Source organism: Euprymna scolopes, chromosome 4 (assembly GCF_053919585.1).
Source record: "Euprymna scolopes isolate OS-2025 chromosome 4, ASM5391958v1, whole genome shotgun sequence".
Classification (NCBI taxonomy): Eukaryota; Metazoa; Mollusca; class Cephalopoda; order Sepiida; family Sepiolidae; genus Euprymna; species Euprymna scolopes.
In genome coordinates this window covers 176,120,069-176,140,180 of record NC_136485.1, presented here as the reverse complement: position 1 = coordinate 176,140,180, position 20,112 = coordinate 176,120,069, and the positions used below count along the sequence as shown (strand labels likewise).

At 24.2% G+C, this 20,112-nt stretch overlaps 1 protein-coding gene across 2 annotated transcripts in view; it reads left to right on the top strand.

The window, feature by feature from the left end:
• LOC145270318 (peptidyl-glycine alpha-amidating monooxygenase B-like) overlaps positions 1-20,112 on the top strand; it is a 239,606-nt gene that overhangs the window by 132,058 nt on the left and 87,436 nt on the right. For both annotated transcript variants that reach the window (XM_080125969.1, XM_080125965.1), the window contains exon 12: positions 20,026-20,078. In XM_080125969.1, the coding sequence (XP_079982095.1) occupies positions 20,026-20,078 (53 nt within the window). The remainder of the gene's footprint in view (positions 1-20,025; positions 20,079-20,112) is intronic.

The following is a 20,112-nucleotide window of genomic DNA, read 5'->3' as shown; positions in this document are numbered from 1 at the left end:
TTTTATACAAACATGCTTATTTTATTTTTTAGCCAAATACAGGGTGGAACAATAAAATTATTTTATTTTTTAGCTAAATACAGGGTGGAACAATAAAATTTTATTTTTTAGCCAAATACAGGGTGGAACGATAAAATTATTTTATTTTTATACAAACATGCTTATTTTATTTTTTAGCCAAATACAGGGTGGAACAATAAAATTATTTTATTTTTATACAAACATGCTTATTTTATTTTTTAGCCAAATACAGGGTGGAACGATAAAATTATTTTATTTTTATACAAACATGCTTATTTCATTTTTTAGCCAAATACAGGGTGGAACGATAAAATTATTTTATTTTTATACAAACATGTTTATTTCATTTTTTAGCCAAATACAGGGTGGAACAATAAAATTATTTTATTTTTATACAAACATGCTTATTTCATTTTTTAGCCAAATACAGGGTGGAACAATAAAATTATTTTATTTTTATACAAACATGCTTATTTTATTTTTTAGCCAAATACAGGGTGGAACGATAAAATTATTTTATTTTTATACAAACATGCTTATTTTATTTTTTAGCCAAATACAGGGTGGAACGATAAAATTATTTTATTTTTATACAAACATGCTTATTTTATTTTTTAGCCAAATACAGGGTGGAACGATAAAAGTATTTTATTTTTATACAAACATGCTTATTTTATTTTTTAGCAAAATACAGGGTGGAACGATAAAATTATTTTATTTTTATACAAACATGCTTATTTTATTTTTTATCCAAATACAGGGTGGAACGATAAAATTATTTTATTTTTATACAAACATGCTTATTTTATTTTTTAGCCAAATACAGGGTGGAACGATAAAATTATTTTATTTTTATACAAACATGCTTATTTTATTTTTTAGCCAAATACAGGGTGGAACAATAAAATTATTTTATTTTTATACAAACATGCTTATTTTATTTTTTAGCCAAATACAGGGTGGAACGATAAAATTATTTTATTTTTATACAAACATGCTTATTTTATTTTTTAGCCAAATACAGGGTGGAACAATAAAATTATTTTATTTTTTAGCTAAATACAGGGTGGAACAATAAAATTTTATTTTTTAGCCAAATACAGGGTGGAACGATAAAATTATTTTATTTTTATACAAACATGCTTATTTTATTTTTTAGCCAAATACAGGGTGGAACAATAAAATTATTTTATTTTTATACAAACATGCTTATTTTATTTTTTAGCCAAATACAGGGTGGAACGATAAAATTATTTTATTTTTATACAAACATGCTTGTTTCATTTTTTAGCCAAATACAGGGTGGAACGATAAAATTATTTTATTTTTATACAAACATGTTTATTTCATTTTTTAACCAAATACAGGGTGGAACAATAAAATTATTTTATTTTTATACAAACATGCTTATTTCATTTTTTAGCCAAATACAGGGTGGAACGATAAAATTATTTTATTTTTATACAAACATGTTTATTTCATTTTTTAGCCAAATACAGGGTGGAACGATAAAATTATTTTATTTTTATACAAACATGCTTATTTTATTTTTTAGCCAAATACAGGGTGGAACAATAAAATTTTATTTTTTAGCCAAATACAGGGTGGAAAATTAAAATTATTTTATTTTTATACAAACATGTTTATTTCATTTTTTAGCCAAATACAGAGTGGGACGATAAAATAATTTTATGTTTATACAAACATGCTTATTTTATTTTTTATCCAAATACAGGGTGGAACAATAAAATTATTTTATTTTTTAGCTAAATACAGGGTGGAACAATAAAATTTTATTTTTTAGCCAAATACAGGGTGGAACGATAAAATTATTTTATTTTTATACAAACATGCTTATTTTATTTTTTAGCCAAATACAGGGTGGAACAATAAAATTATTTTATTTTTATACAAACATGCTTATTTCATTTTTTAGCCAAATACATGGTGGAACGATAAAATTATTTTATTTTTATACAAACATGCTTATTTTATTTTTTATCCAAATACAGGGTGGAACGATAAAATTATTTTATTTTTATACAAACATGCTTATTTTATTTTTTATCCAAATACAGGGTGGAACGATAAAATTATTTTATTTTTATACAAACATGCTTATTTCATTTTTTAGCCAAATACATGGTGGAACGATAAAATTATTTTATTTTTATACAAACATGCTTATTTTATTTTTTAGCCAAATACAGGGTGGAACGATAAAAGTATTTTATTTTTATACAAACATGCTTATTTTATTTTTTAGCCAAATACAGGGTGGAACAATAAAATTATTTTATTTTTTAGCTAAATACAGGGTGGAACAATAAAATTTTATTTTTTAGCCAAATACAGGGTGGAACGATAAAATTATTTTATTTTTATACAAACATGCTTATTTTATTTTTAAGCCAAATACAGGGTGGAACAATAAAATTATTTTATTTTTATACAAACATGCTTATTTTATTTTTTAGCCAAATACAGGGTGGAACGATAAAATTATTTTATTTTTATACAAACATGCTTATTTCATTTTTTAGCCAAATACAGGGTGGAACGATAAAATTATTTTATTTTTATACAAACATGTTTATTTCATTTTTTAGCCAAATACAGGGTGGAACAATAAAATTATTTTATTTTTATACAAACATGCTTATTTCATATTTTAGCCAAATACAGGGTGGAACAATAAAATTATTTTATTTTTATACAAACATGCTTATTTTATTTTTTAGCCAAATACAGGGTGGAACGATAAAATTATTTTATTTTTATACAAACATGCTTATTTTATTTTTTAGCCAAATACAGGGTGGAACGATAAAATTATTTTATTTTTATACAAACATGCTTATTTTATTTTTTAGCCAAATACAGGGTGGAACGATAAAATATTTTATTTTTATACAAACATGCTTATTTTATTTTTTAGCCAAATACAGGGTGGAACGATAAAAGTATTTTATTTTTATACAAACATGCTTATTTTATTTTTTAGCAAAATACAGGGTGGAACGATAAAATTATTTTATTTTTATACAAACATGCTTATTTTATTTTTTATCCAAATACAGGGTGGAACGATAAAATTATTTTATTTTTATACAAACATGCTTATTTTATTTTTTAGCCAAATACAGGGTGGAACGATAAAATTATTTTATTTTTATACAAACATGCTTATTTTATTTTTTAGCCAAATACAGGGTGGAACAATAAAATTATTTTATTTTTATACAAACATGCTTATTTTATTTTTTAGCCAAATACAGGGTGGAACGATAAAATTATTTTATTTTTATACAAACATGCTTATTTTATTTTTTAGCCAAATACAGGGTTGAACAATAAAATTATTTTATTTTTTAGCTAAATACAGGGTGGAACAATAAAATTTTATTTTTTAGCCAAATACAGGGTGGAAAATTAAAATTATTTTATTTTTATACAAACATGTTTATTTCATTTTTTAGCCAAATACAGAGTGGGACGATAAAATAATTTTATGTTTATACAAACATGCTTATTTTATTTTTTATCCAAATACAGGGTGGAACAATAAAATTATTTTATTTTTTAGCTAAATACAGGGTGGAACAATAAAATTTTATTTTTTAGCCAAATACAGGGTGGAACGATAAAATTATTTTATTTTTATACAAACATGCTTATTTTATTTTTTAGCCAAATACAGGGTGGAACAATAAAATTATTTTATTTTTATACAAACATGCTTATTTCATTTTTTAGCAAAATACAGGGTGGAACGATAAAATTATTTTATTTTTATACAAACATGCTTATTTTATTTTTTATCCAAATACAGGGTGGAACGATAAAATTATTTTATTTTTATACAAACATGCTTATTTTATTTTTTATCCAAATACAGGGTGGAACGATAAAATTATTTTATTTTTATACAAACATGCTTATTTCATTTTTTAGCCAAATACATGGTGGAACGATAAAATTATTTTATTTTTATACAAACATGCTTATTTTATTTTTTAGCCAAATACAGGGTGGAACGATAAAAGTATTTTATTTTTATACAAACATGCTTATTTTATTTTTTAGCCAAATACAGGGTGGAACAATAAAATTATTTTATTTTTTAGCTAAATACAGGGTGGAACAATAAAATTTTATTTTTTAGCCAAATACAGGGTGGAACGATAAAATTATTTTATTTTTATACAAACATGCTTATTTTATTTTTTAGCCAAATACAGGGTGGAACAATAAAATTATTTTATTTTTATACAAACATGCTTATTTTATTTTTTAGCCAAATACAGGGTGGAACGATAAAATTATTTTATTTTTATACAAACATGCTTATTTCATTTTTTAGCCAAATACAGGGTGGAACGATAAAATTATTTTATTTTTATACAAACATGTTTATTTCATTTTTTAGCCAAATACAGGGTGGAACAATAAAATTATTTTATTTTTATACAAACATGCTTATTTCATATTTTAGCCAAATACAGGGTGGAACAATAAAATTATTTTATTTTTATACAAACATGCTTATTTTATTTTTTAGCCAAATACAGGGTGGAACGATAAAATTATTTTATTTTTATACAAACATGCTTATTTTATTTTTTAGCCAAATACAGGGTGGAACGATAAAATTATTTTATTTTTATACAAACATGCTTATTTTATTTTTTAGCCAAATACAGGGTGGAACGATAAAATATTTTATTTTTATACAAACATGCTTATTTTATTTTTTAGCCAAATACAGGGTGGAACGATAAAAGTATTTTATTTTTATACAAACATGCTTATTTTATTTTTTAGCAAAATACAGGGTGGAACGATAAAATTATTTTATTTTTATACAAACATGCTTATTTTATTTTTTATCCAAATACAGGGTGGAACGATAAAATTATTTTATTTTTATACAAACATGCTTATTTTATTTTTTAGCCAAATACAGGGTGGAACGATAAAATTATTTTATTTTTATACAAACATGCTTATTTTATTTTTTAGCCAAATACAGGGTGGAACAATAAAATTATTTTATTTTTATACAAACATGCTTATTTTATTTTTTAGCCAAATACAGGGTGGAACGATAAAATTATTTTATTTTTATACAAACATGCTTATTTTATTTTTTAGCCAAATACAGGGTTGAACAATAAAATTATTTTATTTTTTAGCTAAATACAGGGTGGAACAATAAAATTTTATTTTTTAGCCAAATACAGGGTGGAATGATAAAATTATTTTATTTTTATACAAACATGCTTATTTTATTTTTTAGCCAAATACAGGGTGGAACGATAAAATTATTTTATTTTTATACAAACATGCTTGTTTCCTGTTTTAGCCAAATACAGGGTGGAACGATAAAATTATTTTATTTTTATACAAAGATGTTTATTTCATTTTTTAGCCAAATACAGGGTGGAACGATAAAATTATTTTATTTTTATACAAACATGCTTATTTCATTTTTTAGCCAAATACAGGGTGGAACGATAAAATTATTTTATTTTTATACAAACATGTTTATTTCATTTTTTAGCCAAATACAGGGTGGAACAATAAAATTATTTTATTTTTATACAAACATGCTTATTTTATTTTTTAGCCAAATACAGGGTGGAACGATAAAATTATTTTATTTTTATACAAACATGCTTATTTTATTTTTTAGCCAAATACAGGGTGGAACAATAAAATTTTATTTTTTAGCCAAATACAGGGTGGAACAATAAAATTATTTTATTTTTATACAAACATGTTTATTTCATTTTTTAGCCAAATACAGGGTGGGACGATAAAATAATTTCATGTTTATACAAACATGCTTATTTTATTTTTTATCCAAATACAGGGTGGAACAATAAAATTATTTTATTTTTTAGCTAAATACAGGGTGGAACAATAAAATTTTATTTTTTAGCCAAATACAGGGTGGAACGATAAAATTATTTTATTTTTATACAAACATGCTTATTTTATTTTTTAGCCAAATACAGGGTGGAACAATAAAATTATTTTATTTTTATACAAACATGCTTATTTTATTTTTTAGCCAAATACAGGGTGGAACGATAAAATTATTTTATTTTTATACAAACATGCTTATTTCATTTTTTAGCCAAATACAGGGTGGAACGATAAAATTATTTTATGTTTATACAAACATGTTTATTTCATTTTTTAGCCAAATACAGGGTGGAACAATAAAATTATTTTATTTTTATACAAACATGCTTATTTCATTTTTTAGCCAAATACAGGGTGGAACGATAAAATTATTTTATTTTTATACAAACATGCTTATTTTATTTTTTAGCCAAATACAGGGTGGAACGATAAAATTATTTTATTTTTATACAAACATGCTTATTTTATTTTTTAGCCAAATACATGGTGGAACGATAAAATTATTTTATTTTTATACAAACATGCTTATTTTATTTTTTAGCCAAATACAGGGTGGAACGATAAAAGTATTTTATTTTTATACAAACATGCTTATTTTATTTTTTAGCCAAATACAGGGTGGAACAATAAAATTATTTTATTTTTTAGCTAAATACAGGGTGGAACAATAAAATTTTATTTTTTAGCCAAATACAGGGTGGAACGATAAAATTATTTTATTTTTATACAAACATGCTTATTTTATTTTTAAGCCAAATACAGGGTGGAACAATAAAATTATTTTATTTTTATACAAACATGCTTATTTTATTTTTTAGCCAAATACAGGGTGGAACGATAAAATTATTTTATTTTTATACAAACATGCTTATTTCATTTTTTAGCCAAATACAGGGTGGAACGATAAAATTATTTTATTTTTATACAAACATGTTTATTTCATTTTTTAGCCAAATACAGGGTGGAACAATAAAATTATTTTATTTTTATACAAACATGCTTATTTCATATTTTAGCCAAATACAGGGTGGAACAATAAAATTATTTTATTTTTATACAAACATGCTTATTTTATTTTTTAGCCAAATACAGGGTGGAACGATCAAATTATTTTATTTTTATACAAACATGCTTATTTTATTTTTTAGCCAAATACAGGGTGGAACGATAAAATTATTTTATTTTTATACAAACATGCTTATTTTATTTTTTAGCCAAATACAGGGTGGAACGATAAAATATTTTATTTTTATACAAACATGCTTATTTTATTTTTTAGCCAAATACAGGGTGGAACGATAAAAGTATTTTATTTTTATACAAACATGCTTATTTTATTTTTTAGCAAAATACAGGGTGGAACGATAAAATTATTTTATTTTTATACAAACATGCTTATTTTATTTTTTATCCAAATACAGGGTGGAACGATAAAATTATTTTATTTTTATACAAACATGCTTATTTTATTTTTTAGCCAAATACAGGGTGGAACGATAAAATTATTTTATTTTTATACAAACATGCTTATTTTATTTTTTAGCCAAATACAGGGTGGAACAATAAAATTATTTTATTTTTATACAAACATGCTTATTTTATTTTTTAGCCAAATACAGGGTGGAACGATAAAATTATTTTATTTTTATACAAACATGCTTATTTTATTTTTTAGCCAAATACAGGGTTGAACAATAAAATTATTTTATTTTTTAGCTAAATACAGGGTGGAACAATAAAATTTTATTTTTTAGCCAAATACAGGGTGGAAAATTAAAATTATTTTATTTTTATACAAACATGTTTATTTCATTTTTTAGCCAAATACAGAGTGGGACGATAAAATAATTTTATGTTTATACAAACATGCTTATTTTATTTTTTATCCAAATACAGGGTGGAACAATAAAATTATTTTATTTTTTAGCTAAATACAGGGTGGAACAATAAAATTTTATTTTTTAGCCAAATACAGGGTGGAACGATAAAATTATTTTATTTTTATACAAACATGCTTATTTTATTTTTTAGCCAAATACAGGGTGGAACAATAAAATTATTTTATTTTTATACAAACATGCTTATTTCATTTTTTAGCAAAATACAGGGTGGAACGATAAAATTATTTTATTTTTATACAAACATGCTTATTTTATTTTTTATCCAAATACAGGGTGGAACGATAAAATTATTTTATTTTTATACAAACATGCTTATTTTATTTTTTATCCAAATACAGGGTGGAACGATAAAATTATTTTATTTTTATACAAACATGCTTATTTCATTTTTTAGCCAAATACATGGTGGAACGATAAAATTATTTTATTTTTATACAAACATGCTTATTTTATTTTTTAGCCAAATACAGGGTGGAACGATAAAAGTATTTTATTTTTATACAAACATGCTTATTTTATTTTTTAGCCAAATACAGGGTGGAACAATAAAATTATTTTATTTTTTAGCTAAATACAGGGTGGAACAATAAAATTTTATTTTTTAGCCAAATACAGGGTGGAACGATAAAATTATTTTATTTTTATACAAACATGCTTATTTTATTTTTTAGCCAAATACAGGGTGGAACAATAAAATTATTTTATTTTTATACAAACATGCTTATTTTATTTTTTAGCCAAATACAGGGTGGAACGATAAAATTATTTTATTTTTATACAAACATGCTTATTTCATTTTTTAGCCAAATACAGGGTGGAACGATAAAATTATTTTATTTTTATACAAACATGTTTATTTCATTTTTTAGCCAAATACAGGGTGGAACAATAAAATTATTTTATTTTTATACAAACATGCTTATTTCATATTTTAGCCAAATACAGGGTGGAACAATAAAATTATTTTATTTTTATACAAACATGCTTATTTTATTTTTTAGCCAAATACAGGGTGGAACGATAAAATTATTTTATTTTTATACAAACATGCTTATTTTATTTTTTAGCCAAATACAGGGTGGAACGATAAAATTATTTTATTTTTATACAAACATGCTTATTTTATTTTTTAGCCAAATACAGGGTGGAACGATAAAATATTTTATTTTTATACAAACATGCTTATTTTATTTTTTAGCCAAATACAGGGTGGAACGATAAAAGTATTTTATTTTTATACAAACATGCTTATTTTATTTTTTAGCAAAATACAGGGTGGAACGATAAAATTATTTTATTTTTATACAAACATGCTTATTTTATTTTTTAGCCAAATACAGGGTGGAACGATAAAATTATTTTATTTTTATACAAACATGCTTATTTTATTTTTTAGCCAAATACAGGGTGGAACGATAAAATTATTTTATTTTTATACAAACATGCTTATTTTATTTTTTAGCCAAATACAGGGTGGAACAATAAAATTATTTTATTTTTATACAAACATGCTTATTTTATTTTTTAGCCAAATACAGGGTGGAACGATAAAATTATTTTATTTTTATACAAACATGCTTATTTTATTTTTTAGCCAAATACAGGGTTGAACAATAAAATTATTTTATTTTTTAGCTAAATACAGGGTGGAACAATAAAATTTTATTTTTTAGCCAAATACAGGGTGGAATGATAAAATTATTTTATTTTTATACAAACATGCTTATTTTATTTTTTAGCCAAATACAGGGTGGAACGATAAAATTATTTTATTTTTATACAAACATGCTTGTTTCCTGTTTTAGCCAAATACAGGGTGGAACGATAAAATTATTTTATTTTTATACAAAGATGTTTATTTCATTTTTTAGCCAAATACAGGGTGGAACGATAAAATTATTTTATTTTTATACAAACATGCTTATTTCATTTTTTAGCCAAATACAGGGTGGAACGATAAAATTATTTTATTTTTATACAAACATGTTTATTTCATTTTTTAGCCAAATACAGGGTGGAACAATAAAATTATTTTATTTTTATACAAACATGCTTATTTTATTTTTTAGCCAAATACAGGGTGGAACGATAAAATTATTTTATTTTTATACAAACATGCTTATTTTATTTTTTAGCCAAATACAGGGTGGAACAATAAAATTTTATTTTTTAGCCAAATACAGGGTGGAACAATAAAATTATTTTATTTTTATACAAACATGTTTATTTCATTTTTTAGCCAAATACAGGGTGGGACGATAAAATAATTTCATGTTTATACAAACATGCTTATTTTATTTTTTATCCAAATACAGGGTGGAACAATAAAATTATTTTATTTTTTAGCTAAATACAGGGTGGAACAATAAAATTTTATTTTTTAGCCAAATACAGGGTGGAACGATAAAATTATTTTATTTTTATACAAACATGCTTATTTTATTTTTTAGCCAAATACAGGGTGGAACAATAAAATTATTTTATTTTTATACAAACATGCTTATTTTATTTTTTAGCCAAATACAGGGTGGAACGATAAAATTATTTTATTTTTATACAAACATGCTTATTTCATTTTTTAGCCAAATACAGGGTGGAACGATAAAATTATTTTATGTTTATACAAACATGTTTATTTCATTTTTTAGCCAAATACAGGGTGGAACAATAAAATTATTTTATTTTTATACAAACATGCTTATTTCATTTTTTAGCCAAATACAGGGTGGAACGATAAAATTATTTTATTTTTATACAAACATGCTTATTTTATTTTTTAGCCAAATACAGGGTGGAACGATAAAATTATTTTATTTTTATACAAACATGCTTATTTTATTTTTTAGCCAAATACAGGGTGGAACAATAAAATTTTATTTTTTAGCCAAATACAGGGTGGAACAATAAAATTATTTTATTTTTATACAAACATGTTTATTTCATTTTTTAGCCAAATACAGGGTGGGACGATAAAATAATTTTATGTTTATACAAACATGCTTATTTTATTTTTTATCCAAATACAGGGTGGAACAATAAAATTATTTTATTTTTTAGCTAAATACAGGGTGGAACAATAAAATTTTATTTTTTATCCAAATACAGGGTGGAACGATAAAATTATTTTATGTTTATACAAACATGTTTATTTCATTTTTTAGCCAAATACAGGGTGGAACAATAAAATTATTTTATTTTTATACAAACATGCTTATTTCATTTTTTAGCCAAATACAGGGTGGAACGATAAAATTATTTTATTTTTATACAAACATGTTTATTTCATTTTTTAGCCAAATACAGGGTGGAACAATAAAATTATTTTATTTTTATACAAACATGCTTATTTCATTTTTTAGCCAAATACAGGGTGGAGCGATAAAATTTTATTTTTTAGCCAAATACAGGGTGGAACAATAAAATTTTATTTTTTAGCCAAATACAGGGTGGAACAATAAAATTTCATTTTTTAGCCCAATACAGGGTGGAACGATAAAATTATTTTATTTTTATACAAACATGTTTATTTCATTTTTTAGCCAAATACAGGGTGGAACGATAAAATAATTTTATTTTTATACAAACATGTTTATTTCATTTTTTAGCCAAATACAGGGTGGAACAATAAAATTATTTTATTTTTATACAAACATGCTTATTTTATTTTTTAGCGAAATACAGGGTGGGACAATAAAATTATTTTATTTTTATACAAACATGTTTATTTCATTTTTTAGCCAAATACAGGGTGGAGCGATAAAATTTTATTTTTTAGCCAAATACAGGGTGGAACAATAAAATTTTATTTTTTAGCCAAATACAGGGTGGAAAAATAAAATTTCATTTTTTAGCCAAATACAGGGTGGAACGATAAAATTATTTTATTTTTATACAAACATGTTTATTTCATTTTTTTAGCCAAATACAGGGTGGAACGATAAAATTATTTTATTTTTATACAAACATGTTTATTTCATTTTTTAGCGAAATACAGGGTGGAACAATAAAATTATTTTATTTTTATACAAACATGCTTATTTTATTTTTTAGCGAAATACAGGGTGGGACAATAAAATTATTTTATTTTTATACAAACATGTTTATTTCATTTTTTAGCCAAATACAGGGTCGAGCGATAAAATTTTATTTTTTAGCCAAATACAGGGTGGAACAATAAAATTTAATTTTTTAGCCAAATACAGGGTGGAACAATAAAATTTTATTTTTTAGCCAAATACAGGGTGGAACAATAAAATTTCATTTTTTAGCCAAATACAGGGTGGAACGATAAAATTATTTTATTTTTATACAAACATGTTTATTTCATTTTTTAGCCAAATACAGGGTGGAACGATAAAATAATTTTATTTTTATACAAACATGTTTATTTCATTTTTTAGCCAAATACAGGGTGGAACAATAAAATTATTTTATTTTTATACAAACATGCTTATTTTATATTTTAGCGAAATACAGGGTGGGACAATAAAATTATTTTATTTTTATACAAACATGTTTATTTCATTTTTTAGCCAAATACAGGGTGGAGCGATAAAATTTTATTTTTTAGCCAAATACAGGGTGGAACAATAAAATTTTATTTTTTAGCCAAATACAGGGTGGAACAATAAAATTTCATTTTTTAGCCAAATACAGGGTGGAACGATAAAATTATTTTATTTTTATACAAACATGTTTATTTCATTTTTTAGCCAAATATAGGGTGGAACGATAAAATTATTTTATTTTTATACAAACATGTTTATTTCATTTTTTAGCCAAATACAGGGTGGAACAATAAAATTATTTTATTTTTATACAAACATGCTTATTTTATTTTTTAGCGAAATACAGGGTGGGACAATAAAATTATTTTATTTTAATACAAACATGTTTATTTCATTTTTTAGCCAAATACAGGGTGGAGCGATAAAATTTTATTTTTTAGCCAAATACAGGGTGGAACAATAAAATTTTATTTTTTAGCCAAATACAGGGTGGAACAATAAAATTTCATTTTTTAGCCAAATACAGGGTGGAACGATAAAATTATTTTATTTTTATACAAACATGCTTATTTCATTTTTTAGCCAAATACAGGGTGGAACGATAAAATTATTTTATTTTTATACAAACATGTTTATTTCATTTTTTAGCCAAATACAGGGTGGAACGATAAAATTATTTTATTGTTATACAAACATGCTTATTTCATTTTTTAGCCAAATACAGGGTGGAATGATAAAATTATTTTATTTTTATACAAACATGCTTATTTCATTTTTTAGCCAAATACAGGGTGGAACAATAAAATTTTATTTTTTAGCCAAATACAGGGTGGAACAATAAAATTTCATTTTTAAGCCAAATACATGGTGGAACGATAAAATTATTTTATTTTTATACAAACATGCTTATTTCATTTTTTAGCCAAATACAGGGTGGAACGATAAAATTATTTTATTTTTATACAAGCATATTTATTTCATTTTTTAGCCAAATACAGGGTGGAACGATAAAATTATTTTATTTTTATACAAACATGCTTATTTCATTTTTTAGCCAAATACATGGTGGAACGATAAAATTATTTTATTTTTATACAAACATGCTTATGTCATTTTTTAGCCAAATACAGGGTGGAACGATAAAATTATTTTATTTTTATACAAACATGCTTATTTTATGTTTTAGACAAATACAGGGTGGAACGATAAAATATTTTATTTTCATACAAACATGCTTATTTCATTTTTTAGGCAAATACAGGGTGGAACGATAAAATATTTTATTTTTATACAAGCATGTTTATTTCATTTTTTAGCCAAATACAGGGTGGAACGATGAAATTATTTTATTTTTATACAAACATGTTTATTTCATTTTTTAGCCAAATACAGGGTGGGACGATAAAATAATTTTATGTTTATACAAACATGCTTATTTTATTTTTTATCCAAATACAGGGTGGAACAATAAAATTATTTTATTTTTTAGCTAAATACAGGGTGGAACAATAAAATTTTATTTTTTAGCCAAATACAGGGTGGAACGATAAAATTATTTTTTTTTTATACAAACATGCTTATTTTATTTTTTAGCCAAATACAGGGTGGAACAATAAAATTATTTTATTTTTATACAAACATGCTTATTTTATTTTTTAGCCAAATACAGGGTGGAACGATAAAATTATTTTATTTTTATACAAACATGCTTATTTCATTTTTTAGCCAAATACAGGGTGGAACGATAAAATTATTTTATTTTTATACAAACATGTTTATTTCATTTTTTAGCCAAATACAGGGTGGAACAATAAAATTATTTTATTTTTATACAAACATGCTTATTTCATTTTTTAGCCAAATACAGGGTGGAACGATAAAATTATTTTATTTTTATACAAACATGTTTATTTCATTTTTTAGCCAAATACAGGGTGGAACAATAAAATTATTTTATTTTTATACAAACATGCTTATTTCATTTTTTAGCCAAATACAGGGTGGAACGATAAAATTATTTTATGTTTATACAAACATGTTTATTTCATTTTTTAGCCAAATACAGGGTGGAACGATAAAATTATTTTATTTTTATACAAACATGCTTATTTCATTTTTTAGCCAAATACAGGGTGGAGCGATAAAATTTTATTTTTTAGCCAAATACAGGGTGGAACAATAAAATTTTATTTTTTAGCCAAATACAGGGTGGAACAATAAAATTTCATTTTTTAGCCCAATACAGGGTGGATTGATAAAATTATTTTATTTTTATACAAACATGTTTATTTCATTTTTTAGCCAAATACAGGGTGGAACGATAAAATAATTTTATTTTTATACAAACATGTTTATTTCATTTTTTAGCCAAATACAGGGTGGAACAATAAAATTATTTTATTTTTATACAAACATGCTTATTTTATTTTTTAGCGAAATACAGGGTGGGACAATAAAATTATTTTATTTTTATACAAACATGTTTATTTCATTTTTTAGCCAAATACAGGGTGGAGCGATAAAATTTTATTTTTTAGCCAAATACAGGGTGGAACAATAAAATTTTATTTTTTAGCCAAATACAGGGTGGAACAATAAAATTTCATTTTTTAGCCAAATACAGGGTGGAACGATAAAATTATTTTATTTTTATACAAACATGTTTATTTCATTTTTTAGCCAAATATAGGGTGGAACGATAAAATTATTTTATTTTTATACAAACATGTTTATTTCATTTTTTAGCCAAATACAGGGTGGAACAATAAAATTATTTTATTTTTATACAAACATGCTTATTTTATTTTTTAGCGAAATACAGGGTGGGACAATAAAATTATTTTATTTTAATACAAACATGTTTATTTCATTTTTTAGCCAAATACAGGGTGGAGCGATAAAATTTTATTTTTTAGCCAAATACAGGGTGGAACAATAAAATTTTATTTTTTAGCCAAATACAGGGTGGAACAATAAAATTTCATTTTTTAGCCAAATACAGGGTGGAACGATAAAATTATTTTATTTTTATACAAACATGCTTATTTCATTTTTTAGCCAAATACAGGGTGGAACGATAAAATTATTTTATTTTTATACAAACATGTTTATTTCATTTTTTAGCCAAATACAGGGTGGAACGATAAAATTATTTTATTGTTATACAAACATGCTTATTTCATTTTTTAGCCAAATACAGGGTGGAACAATAAAATTTTATTTTTTAGCCAAATACAGGGTGGAACAATAAAATTTCATTTTTAAGCCAAATACATGGTGGAACGATAAAATTATTTTATTTTTATACAAACATGCTTATTTCATTTTTTAGCCAAATACAGGGTGGAACGATAAAATTATTTTATTTTTATACAAGCATATTTATTTCATTTTTTAGCCAAATACAGGGTGGAACGATAAAATTATTTTATTTTTATACAAACATGCTTATTTCATTTTTTAGCCAAATACATGGTGGAACGATAAAATTATTTTATTTTTATACAAACATGCTTATGTCATTTTTTAGCCAAATACAGGGTGGAACGATAAAATTATTTTATTTTTATACAAACATGCTTATTTTATGTTTTAGACAAATACAGGGTGGAACGATAAAATATTTTATTTTCATACAAACATGCTTATTTCATTTTTTAGGCAAATACAGGGTGGAACGATAAAATATTTTATTTTTATACAAGCATGTTTATTTCATTTTTTAGCCAAATACAGGGTGGAACGATGAAATTATTTTATTTTTATACAAACATGTTTATTTCATTTTTTAGCCAAATACAGGGTGGGACGATAAAATAATTTTATGTTTATACAAACATGCTTATTTTATTTTTTATCCAAATACAGGGTGGAACAATAAAATTATTTTATTTTTTAGCTAAATACAGGGTGGAACAATAAAATTTTATTTTTTAGCCAAATACAGGGTGGAACGATAAAATTATTTTATTTTTATACAAACATGCTTATTTTATTTTTTAGCCAAATACAGGGTGGAACAATAAAATTATTTTATTTTTATACAAACATGCTTATTTTATTTTTTAGCCAAATACAGGGTGGAACGATAAAATTATTTTATTTTTATACAAACATGCTTATTTCATTTTTTAGCCAAATACAGGGTGGAACGATAAAATTATTTTATTTTTATACAAACATGTTTATTTCATTTTTTAGCCAAATACAGGGTGGAACAATAAAATTATTTTATTTTTATACAAACATGCTTATTTCATTTTTTAGCCAAATACAGGGTGGAACGATAAAATTATTTTATTTTTATACAAACATGTTTATTTCATTTTTTAGCCAAATACAGGGTGGAACAATAAAATTATTTTATTTTTATACAAACATGCTTATTTCATTTTTTAGCCAAATACAGGGTGGAACGATAAAATTATTTTATGTTTATACAAACATGTTTATTTCATTTTTTAGCCAAATACAGGGTGGAACGATAAAATTATTTTATTTTTATACAAACATGCTTATTTCATTTTTTAGCCAAATACAGGGTGGAGCGATAAAATTTTATTTTTTAGCCAAATACAGGGTGGAACAATAAAATTTTATTTTTTAGCCAAATACAGGGTGGAACAATAAAATTTCATTTTTTAGCCCAATACAGGGTGGAACGATAAAATTATTTTATTTTTATACAAACATGTTTATTTCATTTTTTAGCCAAATACAGGGTGGAACGATAAAATAATTTTATTTTTATACAAACATGTTTATTTCATTTTTTAGCCAAATACAGGGTGGAACAATAAAATTATTTTATTTTTATACAAACATGCTTATTTTATTTTTTAGCGAAATACAGGGTGGGACAATAAAATTATTTTATTTTTATACAAACATGTTTATTTCATTTTTTAGCCAAATACAGGGTGGAGCGATAAAATTTTATTTTTTAGCCAAATACAGGGTGGAACAATAAAATTTCATTTGTTAGCCAAATACAGGGTGGAACAATAAAATTTCATTTTTTAGCCAAATACAGGGTGGAACGATAAAATAATTTTATTTTTATACAAACATGTTTATTTCATTTTTTAGCGAAATACAGGGTGGAACAATAAAATTATTTTATTGTTATACAAACATGCTTATTTTATTTTTTAGCGAAATACAGGGTGGGACAATAAAATTATTTTATTTTTATACAAACATGTTTATTTCATTTTTTAGCCAAATACAGGGTCGAGCGATAAAATTTCATTTTTTAGCCAAATACAGGGTGGAACAATAAAATTTAATTTTTTAGCCAAATACAGGGTGGAACAATAAAATTTTATTTTTTAGCCAAATACAGGGTGGAACAATAAAATTTCATTTTTTAGCCAAATACAGGGTGGAACGATAAAATTATTTTATTTTCATACAAACATGCTTATTTTATTTTTCAGCCAAATACAGGGTGGAACGATAAAATTATTTTATTTTCATACAAACATGCTTATTTCATTTTTTAGCCAAATACAGGGTGGAACGATAAAATTATTTTATTTTTATACAAACATGCTTATTTCATTTTTTAGCCAAATACAGGGTGGAACGATAAAATTATTTTATTTTTATACAAACATGTTTATTTCATTTTTTAGCCAAATACAGGGTGGAACGATAAAATTATTTTATTGTTATACAAACATGCTTATTTCATTTTTTAGCCAAATACAGGGTGGAACGATAAAATTATTTTATTGTTATACAAATATGCTTATTTCATTTTTTAGCCAAATACAGGGTGGAACAATAAAATTTTATTTTTAGCCAAATACAGGGTGGAACAATAAAATTTCATTTTTTAGCCAAATACATGGTGGAACGATAAAATTATTTTATTTTTATACAAACATGCTTATTTCATTTTTTAGCCAAATACAGGGTGGAACGATAAAATTATTTTATTTTTATACAAGCATATTTATTTCATTTTTTAGCCAAATACAGGGTGGAACGATAAAATTATTTTATTTTTATACAAACATGCTTATTTCATTTTTTAGCCAAATACATGGTGGAACGATAAAATTATTTTATTTTTATACAAACATGCTTATGTCATTTTTTAGCCAAATACAGGGTGGAACGATAAAATTATTTTATTTTTATACAAACATGCTTATTTTATGTTTTAGACAAATACAGGGTGGAACGATAAAATATTTTATTTTTATACAAACATGCTTATTTCATTTTTTAGGCAAATACAGGGTGGAACGATAAAATATTTTATTTTTATACAAGCATGTTTATTTCATTTTTTAGCCAAATACAGGGTGGAACGATGAAATTATTTTATTTTTATACAAACATGCTTATTTCATTTTTTAGCCAAATACAGGGTGGAACGATAAAATTATTTTATTTTTATACAAACATGCTTATTTCATTTTTTAGCCAAATACAGGGTGGAACGATAAAATTATTTTATTTTTATACAAACATGCTTATTTCATTTTTTAGGCAAATATAGGGTGGAACGATAAAATTATTTTATTTTTATACAAACATGCTTATTTCATTTTTTAGGCAAATACAGGGTGGAACGATAAAATATTTTATTTTTATACAAGCATGTTTATTTCATTTTTTAGCCAAATACAGGGTGGAACGATGAAATTATTTTATTTTTTTAGCCAAATACAGGGTGGAACAATAAAATTATCACCTTAAAGAAAACAACATTACAGACTTATTTTAAAACTTTTATTGAAAAAATCAATTCACTGTCAATCATCACCCAAAATGGGTCCAGAACTGGGAGCATTCTTTTCCACAAGCACCAGAAAGAACTTGGCAAATACTTGATGGCTGGCAGCGATAATGCTGCCTTTGGTGTTGTGGGTGATCACGTTGGTGTTCTCATCGTATAATCAAAGTAGTTCATCCAGTTCAAGTTGAGGGAAGCCAGTGAGGAAGGGTACAAAATCGTGGCACTCCTTCTTAAGCTAAGCCTGTGTCTCTTTGGACTTGTGGGCTGACCCACCCAAGGTCTTCCAATGGCCACCTGATTGCACCAGGGGATTATCACACTCTTCACATCCAGGTTCACTTCGGTGTTGACTTTCAAACCGACTTCAAAGATGTACAGATGCATGGTGTAACTCTCATTTGAAATCACGCCAAAGACCATAACCGTGACCAGAAACTTTGTTTTTATCACCCTGGGCATGTTCCTGTTATTGGTGGCAATCCAGTGATGCATTTTGAGGGTGCTGGCAATCGTCCTGTTGTCATAACTTGGATTGGTAGAAAGCATGAATTATACAGTGGCACGTCTCTAATCGCAGTTGTTGAACAAACATAGTGTCACTTTCAGACATGATTGAATGCTCTCATCGTTCTTGGGATTTGTACACAACTGGCTAACTAGTAGATGGTCTGCAAAATAAACCAAAAATTTAAAAATTTCATCAAACGGAAATGGAATCATGTCGACTTTTCAAGGGCAACAATTTTATCATTCTAGCCTGTAAATTGAGTTATGCAGTATCTAAATAAAGTGACATTTTTTTTTTGTTCATCTAAAGCTAAAAGATATTTTCTGTTAATATATTTATATCTAATTGATATTTTTTATTTTGTTTTCAATAAAACTGAATCTTTTGATTGTTTTGTGTTTCTAGGTTGGACGTTGTGTTTACAATTCTATGGGACAGACAGAGAGGACGGTTATGGGGTAAGTCATGGATGGTTTTGAGAAAGTTCCAAAA